The sequence below is a fragment of the Hypanus sabinus genome, chromosome 27 (genome assembly GCF_030144855.1).
Source record: "Hypanus sabinus isolate sHypSab1 chromosome 27, sHypSab1.hap1, whole genome shotgun sequence".
In the NCBI taxonomy this organism is placed as follows: domain Eukaryota; kingdom Metazoa; phylum Chordata; class Chondrichthyes; order Myliobatiformes; family Dasyatidae; genus Hypanus; species Hypanus sabinus.
Genome location: NC_082732.1, coordinates 8237360 through 8250045, shown reverse-complemented (window position 1 = coordinate 8250045; position 12686 = coordinate 8237360). Strand labels below are relative to the sequence as shown.

The window sequence follows — 12686 nt, the reverse complement described above, 5'->3', positions numbered from 1 at the left end:
TAGCACCTCTTGTCACTATTCCCACCTGAAACTGAAGCAGCAAGTGCTGGAAATGTTTAACAACTGAGAAAAAGAGAGAACTAGTTGTTTTTTGTTCAGCTATGTTTCTTTTTATCTCCCTTTCCCAACTTTTGAATGAAATCTTAAAACATTTGATTTTTTTTCTTCCTATAACCTGAATATATTTGGTAAATAATGCTTCTAATAATAGGGCCACATATCCATTCTTGTAGAACACTGTTGGATGTACGAACACTGCAGCTCTGAAGTGCGACTAATGCAGAATGCTTTTAGTAGAGATTTATATGCTAGGTAAAGTATAAGACATTGTGTAGGTCATTTACTTAGTTTTTTTTTTCAATATTCTGTGTAGCTTCTCCAAAAATATTATCCAGTGTTGGTCTGTATTATAAAAGTACTCTTTGACATAATTTATATTGTTCTTGTCTTGAATAATTGCACTACGTAAACTGCATTTGCAGAAATCTGGTGCCTGGTGTTTAATAGATTACACAGATGTTTGATATTGTCACACATTTGATGGCTATTTGCTTAATCTAACTAGGGTATTCTGAACAGAAAAGCATTGTTTGATCTTTGGCAATTAAATTATGTACCTAATTATTTGAGAATGTCTAATATGTGTGAACAGGTAAAGTGTGCTTTTTATGGATATATGCACAGTTTTAAAAGTGGACGTCAGAACAGAAGAGAAATTGAGAAGCAGAAAATTATCATCTTAGTGGAGTCATCAGAAATTTGTCTTCCCAGACCACTTACCCAGGAGTTACTTATTTTAACCCCTTGTTTTATTTCGCACCTTCATAGTAGTGAATCACCTGATCAAACTCTTGACATCCTATTTTGTTATAAAACAGTTAATCTATCCTTTCTTGACCTATCCTAGTCCTTAAACTATTGGTTGCATTTTACTTACCTGGACAAAATTTTTCATATCCTCTACTGTCTTCCCAAGGTTGGCCACTTCGCCAAATCATGCTAGCCTACTTTTATTCTTATTTATCCTCTCATGGCTGAGAATGAACAGCTATGGCTTTTATTCTGATACACCATTGCTTTCAGTGTCCCTCCAAGGCCTATTTCTGACCTTTTTCTTTTTTGCAGTCTGAGCTTGTGCAATATCATCCCAAATTGTCCCATATGTTGATATCAACACTTTATTTGATCTCCTTCTCTCTTTAAAATGCCAGATCATTTTCCCAAAGTCCAGACGTTTCCTCCAATGTAATAGTGGGAAGACCAATGTCATCATCTTTAGCTCTATCAAAATCTCTTACCACCTCCATCTTTCTCCCTGACAACCATCTGAAACTGAACCAGGTAGTTTCCACCATGGTATCACATTTGATCCTCAGTTTTGCATTAGACCATAAAGACCCCCTTTTTACAATTATTTTCCATTTGCCAGCCTTTGCAGCTCATCTGCTGCTGAAACCTACATTCAGGCATTTTATCACTTCTCGATTTGATTACTTTCATATGCTTTCAGGTTGTCTTCATATTGTATCTTCTAGAAATCTAAATTTTTCCATAATGTTGCTGTGTTAAATTTCAACCAAGTCCTGAGCACACTTCATCCCAGTGCTGGTTGCCATTCAGTCAGTGCCTTGATTACTAGATTCTCGCTCGTGTTTTCAAGTGTTTCCACGAACATGCCCAATTCTTTCTGACATCCTTGCATTGTCAATTATGTGATCTTTCAATCATTTCAGAAATTCTCTGTTTGCTGAGAGCTGTATTCTCTGTAAAATTAACTAATACCTGTTTTACTGTTATAAAATTGCTTCCAGCTTACTAGCTGACATAGTGTTAACCCCTAATTTGTAACAAAAAGACTGGGACACGTGGAGACAATTTATACTTACTCAGCAAGCTGCAGCAAACTGAGCAAACAGCATATAGTTACACGGCCCGAGTTGTTTTATAACAAACAGTAAGGCCGCTCGATTTGTTTGACAGAAATTACTGTCAGGGTAATTGCTATGAGGTTAGTAACAGTGATGTCACCTACTGCAGCCAGCCAGTTCCAATTTGAGCTGAGCTCCTGATCTCATTATGTCTTTGTTATAAAGATAGTCTTACCTTCAATCTAGCTACATCATCCATCTCCACTCTAAACCCGCAACCAAACAGATGCAGGTTAGGTACACCTAGTCTCACGTATTCCAAAGTCTTTATACTTTAATGTTTCATCCTACAACTTCTGAAAACATGAGCTTCCCTAAAACATGAAGTCCTGCTTGATCAAATTACGTGCTCACTTGACTCCCAATAAAAAAAAATGCTTATCAATTAAAAAACAAACATCTGGAAACAGCTCAGCAGGTTATAAATATATATATATATTAATCATTCACAGTCGAGGTTCAAAAAAACAATGTGAACCTCTGGGGGTAATGCCTTTTGCAGAAGTTATTTGTAGTTGGGTGTTCCAATCAATGAGATGAAATTGGAGGTGTGGGTGGTAGAGGTTGTATAAAAAAGACACACAAAGTCAGGTTACTGGCAGAGCCTGCTCTTCTCAAGAAATATCTGTTTATGTACACCATGCCTCGATCAAAACAACTTGCAAAGGACTTCAGAAGAAGAATTATAGAGATGAATAAAGCTGGAAAGGCTACAAAAACATTTCTAAAGACCTGAGTGTTCATCATCCACAGTAAGAGAAATTGGCTACAAATGGAGAAAAGTCAGTACTGTTGCTACCCTCCCTAGGAGTGGGCACCTTGCAAAGATCACACCAAGAGCACAACTTGCAATGCGGAAGGAGGTGGAAAAGAACCCGAGGGTAACAGCAAAAGATCTACAGAATTCACTCGAACTTGCTGAAGTCTCTGTTCATGTGTCCACTATAAGAAAAGAACTGAACAAGAATGGTGTTTTTGGAAGGACACCACTGCTCTCAAAAAAAAAATTGCTGCACATTTCAATTTTGCAGAAGACTACTTGGATGTTCCACAACACATCTGGGACAGTGTTCTGTGGACAGATGAGACAAAAGTTGAATGTTTTGAGGAAATACAGATCACTATGTTTTGAGGAAAAAGGCACTGCACACCAGCACCAAAATGTCATCACAACTGTGAAGCATGGTGGAAGGAGCATTACGGTTTGGGAGTGCTTTGCTGCCTCAGGGCCGGGACAGCTTGCAGTCATTGAGGGAGCAATGAATTCAAAATTGTATCTAGACATTTTACAGGAGAACGTCGGGGTAGTGGTCCATCACCTGAAGCCTAATAAAAGTTTGTTGATACAACAAGACAATGATCCGAAACAGAGTAGTAACAGAATGATTTAAAAAGAAGAAAATTCATGATTTAGAATGGCCAAGTCAGAGTCCAGAACTTAACCCAATTGAGGTGCTCTGGCATGACCTGAAGAGGGCTGTTCATGCACGGTCTCCTAGAAATACTGATGAACTGAAACAGTTTTGTATGGAGGAATGGTGTAAAATTCCTCCTTGCTGTGTGTTCAATAACTTCTTTACCCCACAATGATCTTCAGCTTTAAAACTTTAATTCCACCTTTAATCAAATTATTCAGAATTTCTTATCAAAAATTAATTGGGATTATTATTTTTCACAATCTTTCATATAATTCTTTTAATTTATAAAACTTCCCAAGGTACACTTTAAATTGAACTCATTGGTGTGAATCTTGGAATCCTGTTGTATGTTTTTGTAACAGCTGCTGGTTACGGATTTGGTTATACAGTATCTGCTAAGAACATTTTGAATTGTGAGGCCAGTATCGTGTACAGTATATGTGTCTCACTGATGCTTTAATGCCAGGCAGCAAAATATTATGCACTCTCCAATTCAAATTCCTTTGTGGTGAAGTAATGATTCTTTTGCAGTAGTCTATTTGAAATTTTTTACTGGTTGAATTGTTGAATCTTTTAGCTTAATTTGGTCTAATTTGTTCAGTTATAACAGATGCTAGTTCTAAACATTTGGGTGCTAAAATGGACCCTTATAGAACAAAGGTGATTCACTTTGCAGTGTATCTCAAAGAACCTGTCTTCCTGACGTCGTGATATCTTTTTCTAATTCCATCCTTTAATGTATAGGTCTGAGTGATATTTAAAAAGGTTGTAACCACAATATGCTGAATAATTAAGATTTATACTTGTGCTGTGAGCTGCAAGATATGTTGGTTTTATTCCATTCCAGTGTTTAAAAAGTGCAATGATAATGGCAGAATTTAGTTTTCAAATGAGGTTATAAGATTACAGTATAAAAATTAGTAGAATTTACAGGAGCTACAGAAATAAATGACAACTCAATTGTTTTCCATTTTCTCCAATTATGTAATGTTATAGCATATATCCATAATGTTATATTATGTTATAAATAAGATTCCCATAATTATGCTTCTGAATTTAGTCGACCTTTTGAATATCCTAAATCCATGCAACCATGACTTCTACCTCATTTATGTCGTAGCCTTTACTGTCTTGCTCTTTCTTCCAAATAATAATTTGGAACTTTAGACCATGTGTCATTCATTAGCAGTGACTTGTGTTCAATTTAATTTAAAATATAATGTTTTAAAGTACTCACCTCATCACTGAGCAGTTCCCACAATCTCTGGACTCACTTTCAAGGACTCTTCATCTCGTGTTCTATATTTGTTGTTATTTATTATTATTATTTATTATTTTCTGTAGTTGCACAATTTGTTGTCTTTTGCACATTGATGATTTGTCTTGTTGAGAGTAGTCTTTCTTTGAAACTATTGTGTTTTTTGTACTTACTGTGAATGCCCACTATAAAATACATCTCAGGCCTGTATGTAGACATGTATGTACTTTGATAATAAATTTATTTTAAGCTTTGAACTTTGTACTCAGCTCTTAAAATTAAATTACTCTAATTGTCATCAGTGGAAGCTGCCTCATTCCAACGCTGCTGATAGTGACCCTGAATTTTCATCCACTGAACCTACTTCAGCCTTTCATCTATATGCAGTGAGAAGGGTGGCTTTGGAGACATTTCAGGAACTTCAAAGCAGCTTCAGTCTCGAAAGGTGTACTGAGTTCATTGAATTGCTGACTTCTAGAAATGAGGAAGTGTGTGAGATCAGAGTTATAGCTCACTAGGTTTGAACTTCATCAAAGAATGTTCATGCTGAGGTTTGATGCACTCGCATCAGACCATAGGACAGTGTAGTGACCTTGCTAATCACTGCAACAGTACCTTAATATTTAGGGTTTTATCTAAAACTCATACAAGATAGTGAATGATAATCATAAATTAAGTTCAATTGGTATGTGTTCTTCGCAATTCTCTTTTTGTGCTCATTGAATGAGGGGTGTTAGGGTTACTGCATGTGATACCCTTTATTTATACATAGCTCATTTTGAATGTTTTGTGAACTGGATTAGGACTTTCTGTATCATACCCAAAATATATATTGAATTTCAGAATAAGTGTTTGCTCATATATAATGCTGTTTTAAAGTTCAAAATAAACTTATCATCAAAGTACATATGTCACCATATACTACTCCTGAGATTCATTTTCCTTGTGGGCATTCACAGTAAATTCAAAGCAACACAGTAGAATCAATGAAAAGCCACACACACAAGATGGAGAAATAGCCAATGTGCAAAAGACATCAAAATGTGCAAATACAAAAAAAAACAAACAAAATAATGATAATTAATAAATAAACAATAAATATCAAGAACATGAGATAAAGAGTCCTTGAAAGTGAGTCCACAGGATAAGTTGTGGGAACAGTTCAACGTTGGGGTAAGTGAAGTTGAATTCAAGAAGCTGATGGTTGAGGGACAGTAACAGCTCCTGAACCTGGTTGTGTGGCTCGTGTGACTCCTGTAGCCCTTTCCTGATGGCAGCAGCGAGATATGAGCATGGCCTGGATGATTAAGCTCTTTGATGATGAATGTTGCTTTTCAAGGAAAGCACTCCTTGTCGATATGCTCAATGAGGGCTTTACCCCTAACAGACTGGGCTGTACCCGCTGCTTCTTGTTGGCTTTTTATGTTCAAGGACATCGATGTTTCCCTGCCAGGTCTGTTTACTTTCTACCGCACATCTGTAGAAGTTTGTCATAGATTTCATAGATGACAGATAACCATATAACAATTACAGTACAGAAACAGGCCATCTCGGCCCTTCTAGTCCGTGTCGAATGCTTACTCTCACCTAGTCCCACTGACCTGTTCTCAGCCCATAACTGTCCATTCCTTTTCTGTCCATATACCTATTCATTTTTTTTTAAATGACAATATCGAACCTGCCTCTACCACTTCTACTGGAAGCTCGTTCCACGCGGCTACCACTCTCTGAGTAAAGAAGTTCCCCCTCATGTTACCCCTAAACTTTTGGCCCCTAACATGCTGAATCTTTGCAAACTTCTAAGAAAGTAGAGGTGCTTATGTGCTTTCTTTGTAGTCTCTCTTGCATGTTGGATCCGAAATGATAACGCTGGGAAATTTAAAGTTGCTGACCCTCTCTGCCACTAATCCCCTGAAGAGGACTTACTCCTGGACCTCTGATTATCTCCTCCTGTAGCCAATAATCAGCTCTTTGGTTTTGTTAACATTGAGTGAGAGATTCTTGTTGTGGCACCATTCAGCCAGATTTTCAATTTCCCTCCTGTATACTGATTTGTAAGCACTTTTGATTCGGTTGGATGATGGAATTGATAGCTTTATGACCAAGTCTGACTGAGGCTGATACAAAAGTAGGTGGAGGGGAAGGTAGTAATGAGGAAATAGGGAGACTGTGGAAGGACTGAAGACAGATGAGAATGGGCAAAGAAGTGGCAGATGGAATACAGTATAAGGGGTATGGTCTTGTATTTGGTAGAAGGAATAAAAACCATAGTCTAATTTCTAAACAGGGAGCAAATTCAGAAATCAAAATTAAGGGACTTGGGAATCCTAGTGCAAGATTACCCTTGCAGATTGTTTTATTAGTAAGGAAGGCAAATACAATATTAGAATTTATTTCAAGAAGGTTAGACTAAAAAAGCAAGGATATGTTAGGCATTGATCAAAACACATTTGGAGTATTGTGAGCAGTTTTGAGCTCCACGTTTAAGAAAAGATGTGCTGATATTGGAGAGGTTCCAGAGAAGGTCTGTGAGAACGATCTTTGGAATAAAAGGGTGAAGGTATTATGGGCATTGGAATGTTCTGGGCCTGTACAAGCTGGAGTTTAGATGAATATGTGGGATCCTGAGGAGACCTACAAAATGTAGAGTGGACATGCAGAGGATGTTTACAGTAATGGGCAAGACTAGGACCAGAGGGCACAGCCTCAAAATAGAAGGATGTCCCTTAAGAACAGAGATGATGAGGAATTTCTTTTACCAAAGCATGATGAGTCTTGGGAGTTTATTGATGGCATAGGAGTCAAGTCATTGAGTATATTGAAAGAGGAGGTTGATGGGTTCTTGATCAATAAGGGTGCTAAGGACTGTGGGGGAAAGACAGGGAAATGGAGTTAAGAGGGAAAATAAATCAGTTATAATTGAAGCTGTATTCTGTTTACACTCCTGTACGGGTCAGAATGCTGGCGCATGACAGAAAACGATCTTGCTAAGGTGTCGTCATTCCTCACCATGAGCCTCAGGAAGATCCTCCCTATTTTCTGGCCAAGAAAGATCTCCAACCGTGCCCTACTCCGTCAGTATCATCAAGAGGACATGGCCACAATCATCATGAGGAAACATTGGAGAAGGATTGGGTACGCGATGAGAAGAGAGACCAACTCCATCATCAAGACAGCACTTTATCAGATCCCTGAAGGGCAGAGGAAATGCAGGAGACCAAAGGCAACTTGGCACCATACCGTGGAGGTGGAAATAAGGACCCTGAACCACACTTGGGGCACAATAGAGAAGATTGCCAAGGACAGACAGAGATGGAGGACCTTCATTGCTGCACTAAACATAAGCGATGCAACAGGCAGTAACTTATGACTGGATGGTAGAGCAGACTGGATAGGCCAAATAGCCTAATTCTGCTCTTTTATTGTATGTTCAACTGAGAAAGTATAAATACTGGAACATTTGAATTAGTCAAAAACAGAATGAATATTTTGGGTCAATATAACTTGTCTAAATGGAGTGGGATGGTGAGAACAGGGAATGCTTAGGATAGAAAGCAGATCAAAGTTGTCATGATAACCATTGCTTTATATACTAACAATTAGAGATCGAAGGGAAGAGAGGCAAATGGATAAATTGAAATAAAATATCCAGTAAAATCTCAGGAGAGAAAGCATCTAAAGGGCTGGAAACAGGAAATTGTCAAATTCACTGTCCATTTCCACTGGCTGCTATGTACCCAGAAAAAATAAGATGCTATTTCACTTGCTGACATCGGGATTAATGGGAAAGTACCTTTGTCAAAGACAGAATTAAAGTGACAGGCAGTTGGAAACTGGATTGAACAAATATCCGTCAATTTGTTAAATCTCATTCAGTTCTCAGAATGTTGCCTTCCCTTCTTCAGAGAAATTAATGCAGATTTGGTGCTTGCCAAGTTACTTCCATTAGGCTCAGTAAATCTGAACTTCCAGTCACTGTTCACTTTAATTCTCCATCTCATTCTGACTTCTGTCTTTATCTCCTGTGCTGTTCTGATGATTTGTAGTTTAACACCAGAGGAGCATCATCTCATCATCCACGTAGCATGTTGTAGCTGTTGTATCTTAACATCAAATGAGCGGTTTAGAATAACTGGCATTTTTTTAAACTTAACAAATGTTAGTGGATGTATCTCTTTCACTTTGTTTCTTTTCTCTCTGCTTTAAATTTCTGAATTTCAGGTCAACATTCCCATCACAACTTGGTTATTTCAATTATTTAACGTTAATAATTTGTTATTTATATGGTCCAGTGCTCCTTGAGAGCAGCCGTTCTGTTTGATGGGGTGGTGGGGAAGGTATATAGCATCTTTGTCTTTATTAGTTAAGAAAATGAATTGAATTCAAGAGTTGAGAAGTTATGTTGTCGCTTTATGCATGAATCTGTGGTTCGGCCATTTCTGGAGTATTGCATTCATTTCTGGTCACCCCATTATAGGAACGATATGGAGTCTTTTTGGAGAGTATAGAAAAGATGCTTCTTGGATTAAAGGGCATTGTCAATACAGAGAGTTTGGACAGACTTCTTCTGAAGCAGTGGAGATGTCATAGACATATGGTATGCATTCAAGATTAGAGAGGATATGTTGAAAGGAAAAATTCAGGATGCACTTTTTTTTAACACCGAATGATGGGTACCTGGCATAGGCTGCTGGGGTGGTAGTGGCAGCACAGGAGGGTTTTGTGAGGCTCTTAAGCACATGAATATGCAGAACATGAGAGGGAATATGAACCACGTTCAGCACAAAGGATCAGGTATTAATAGCATAATTAGTTCAGTACAGCATCATGAGCTGAAGGGCCTCTTTATGTTCTGTATTCTGTATCCTCCACTTGAGCAAATAAATCATTGGAGTTTTAGTACAGATTAGTATACAACTCTCTCAATAAATTCAATTCAATTCAAACCCTACTGTAGCCTTTTCCATGATCTTTTGCTGAATGAGCTAAATCTATGGCTTCTTTTGAAACGTACAACACTAGCACATCTTACCACAATTTAAAGAAAGAGAGTTTCTAACTTTGATAGAAAATCATTGCAGTCGAATTGCGAATGAATATGGAGCATAGAGTAAATTGTCAGAATGCTGTGGAGCTGTGTTGTGGCATGCTGTGCAGTGATCTCAGTCTACAGCCAGTCTATAGTTGATAAAGCCAGGGGAGCAACACAGACATCTGGTTTCCTCTTTGGAACATGGATAAAACATTGATCATTACTAGTGAAAGACAAGAGCTAGTTTGTTCTCACCAACCTTCTGACCAGACTTGCAGTTTTTAATCTCATAAAGTTTATTGCTTATTGTTGTTTTAACAATTAGATCATGTTAAAGTTATTTTAGGCAACCCCTGCATTACAGCTGTTTGGATAACAGAAATTTACTCTTGTGAAATTTACAAAACCAAGATACGGATAAAAAATTACTAGTACAGAATTTATGTGGGAGAAATAAACACAGGATGTGGAGGAAAAAGCGAACTATTGTGGGAACGTAAGATTTGGACGTAATTTCAATGTGTTGAATAGGTGGGCAATCACATCTGTTCCCCCCCCCCCCCCCAAACAACTCAGTCTCTTTGGTCTGAGGACTTGTAAACTTGCACTCAGTGAACACTTTATTAGGTACAGGAGTGGAGGCTGGTGTGGTCTTCTGCTGTGGTAGCCCATCCACTTCAAAGTGTGATGTGTTGTGCATTCAGAGGTGCTCTTTTGATCCCCACTGTTGTAATGTGTGGTTATTTGAATTACTGAGACCATCCTTTCAGCTTGGACCAGTCTGGCCATTCTCCTCTGACCTCTCTCATTAACAAGATGCTTTCAACCACAGAACTGCCGCTCACTGGATGTATTATGTTTCTCATGCCATTATCTATAAACTCTAGACTCTCGAGCCCGTTATGCATGAAAATCCCAGGGTATCCACAGTATACTCAAACCACCCCATCTGGCACCAACAATCATTCCATCGTCAAAGTCACTTGGATCTCATTTTTTGCCCATTCTGATGTTTGGCCTCCATATCGACTGAACTTCTTGACCATGTCTGCAAGCTTTTGTGCATTGTTGGATTATATATCCCAACTAATTTCATAAAACAACACAGTGCTGTATTAAATTCCTCTAAATATCTTAAAGAGATTTTCTTGTTTAATCTGTGTAAGCGCAAAAATAATACACTACAATCATGAAGGAAAGAAGCGTCAAAGATACTCCTCGATGGCAATCAGTACTTCACTAATTTCAGTCTGTCTGGTGTCGGTCTTCCTTTCTACATTGTGACTTCTTTGTGAAACGTGGTGACTTTTATCTGTTTCTTAATTCATTTAGAATTTAAAGCAAATCTTAGTATTTGTTCTGAGTAATAGGGTTAGAATTCTAATTTTTTGTGAACATAACTTGGTATTGTATCACAATTGTGATTGACCTATTATAAGAAGTTATTTAAAACAGTCTGCTGGATGAAATAAACTCTGTGGAGTAGAGAACCTTGGATTGCTAAGTTACTTTCACACAAACAAAAAGCAAATACTGCAATAATATACGATAATTTAGTTCTTCCAGCCAGCCAGATTGATAATATTATTAAAACCATTGGTCTGATATTTCAGTGGGGAAATAAATCACAAAATAATCCCCTGGTTAAAAATTCATTGACTGAATGTCATTAATGATTAACACAATACATAATGACCATGGTTAATTTTCTGCCATGAATTCCAGTCATCACAACTTGTTTCATAATAAAAGGAAGGTATTTGATTAGTAAACTCTGCACCACATGGCGATTTTAAGTACTTGGATAATGGTTTGGGCTTTTTGTATTTCAGCTTAACCATGCTGCATTTGCTGGTGTAAATAATGATGTCCCAGTGTGGACACCATGGCAAAGTTTTTACTTCTGTTTCACAGTCAGACACACAGCCTCAATATCTGTATCTCATTTCATTTCCAAGATGACAATGGGGAGAAATAATTTTTAAAACCAACATTCTTGTTCTTCAGGTTAAACAACAGGAAACAAAAAAATATGTGGCTTTAATAATTGTAACATTTAATTGTGGTTTTGATAACTGAAACACGATACATCTGGAATAAAATGATTTTTAAATTTCATTAGTTGTTTTATTTTTGCATTTGTCCACATTATTTTTCTGTTTACTTGAACTCGGCCAATGCATATTGGTTCTAATTATGCAATTAAATACTTGGGTTATTTTCCAAAGTCCTCCTATTCGCCTTAAAGTTCGATAGTTGAATTATAATGCTTTCAAGTTCGCACAGATCTAACGTTAGTAAGTCAATTTTTTTCTTCCTCATGGACATATTTGATGGATTTCTTGAAAATCAGCTTGATTGTTTTCGATAATGCTTCTCTGAATCTTAAGTTTAAGTAAAATATGTGGTTGATCAGAACAATCCAAGAAGTTGACAAGCAAATGTTTTGTTGTGGTTTTTTAGTGACACATTTTCATATCTTTTTCCATCTGGAGGGACTTGGAGACGACAGCTGTGGTCAGGTGGAATCCAGATGTACACATCAGCAAAACTGTAGGTGAAGCCTCCATTTTCGTTTTAAATGTTCAGTGCATTAACTCCAGAACTCTTGATGCTGAAGGGTGATAAGTAATTTCCTCAAGCAGTTCATGCTTGAGAGGAAAATTCAAGCCATTTATAATTGTCTTCAAACATGATTTTTATTTTGGTTCTGGATTTGATAATTTTCCCACCCTGAGTTAACTTTCAATCAAAAAATGGCATAAGTCCTATTCTTTCAACAATTGAAGCCCTAGTGATAATGCTGCCATATTGACATATGTTAAGATTATTTTTAGGCAGCATTACTCTGCACATATAGTATCCACTGCAGCTATTCAAAATCAAACTGACCAAAAGATATAGGAGCACAAGTAGGCCATTTGGCCCATTTAGTCTGCTCCATCATTTCATCATGGCTGATCCATTTCTCTCTCAGCCCCAATCCCCTTTCCTCTCCTCATTTCCCTTCATGCTCTGACTAATCAAGAATCTATCAACTTCTGCCTTAG

The 12686-nt window shown here is 37.5% G+C and overlaps 1 protein-coding gene across 4 annotated transcripts in view; it reads left to right on the top strand.

Moving 5' to 3' along the window:
* mtor (mechanistic target of rapamycin kinase) overlaps positions 1 to 12686 on the top strand; it is a 342240-nt gene that overhangs the window by 198108 nt on the left and 131446 nt on the right. For 3 of the 4 annotated variants that reach the window (XM_059951708.1, XM_059951709.1, XM_059951711.1), the window contains one exon: positions 12100 to 12189. The exons of the other annotated variant lie outside the window; for it this stretch is intronic. In XM_059951708.1, coding sequence (XP_059807691.1) covers positions 12100 to 12189 — 90 coding nt within the window. The remainder of the gene's footprint in view (positions 1 to 12099; positions 12190 to 12686) is intronic. 4 annotated transcript variants of the gene reach the window in all.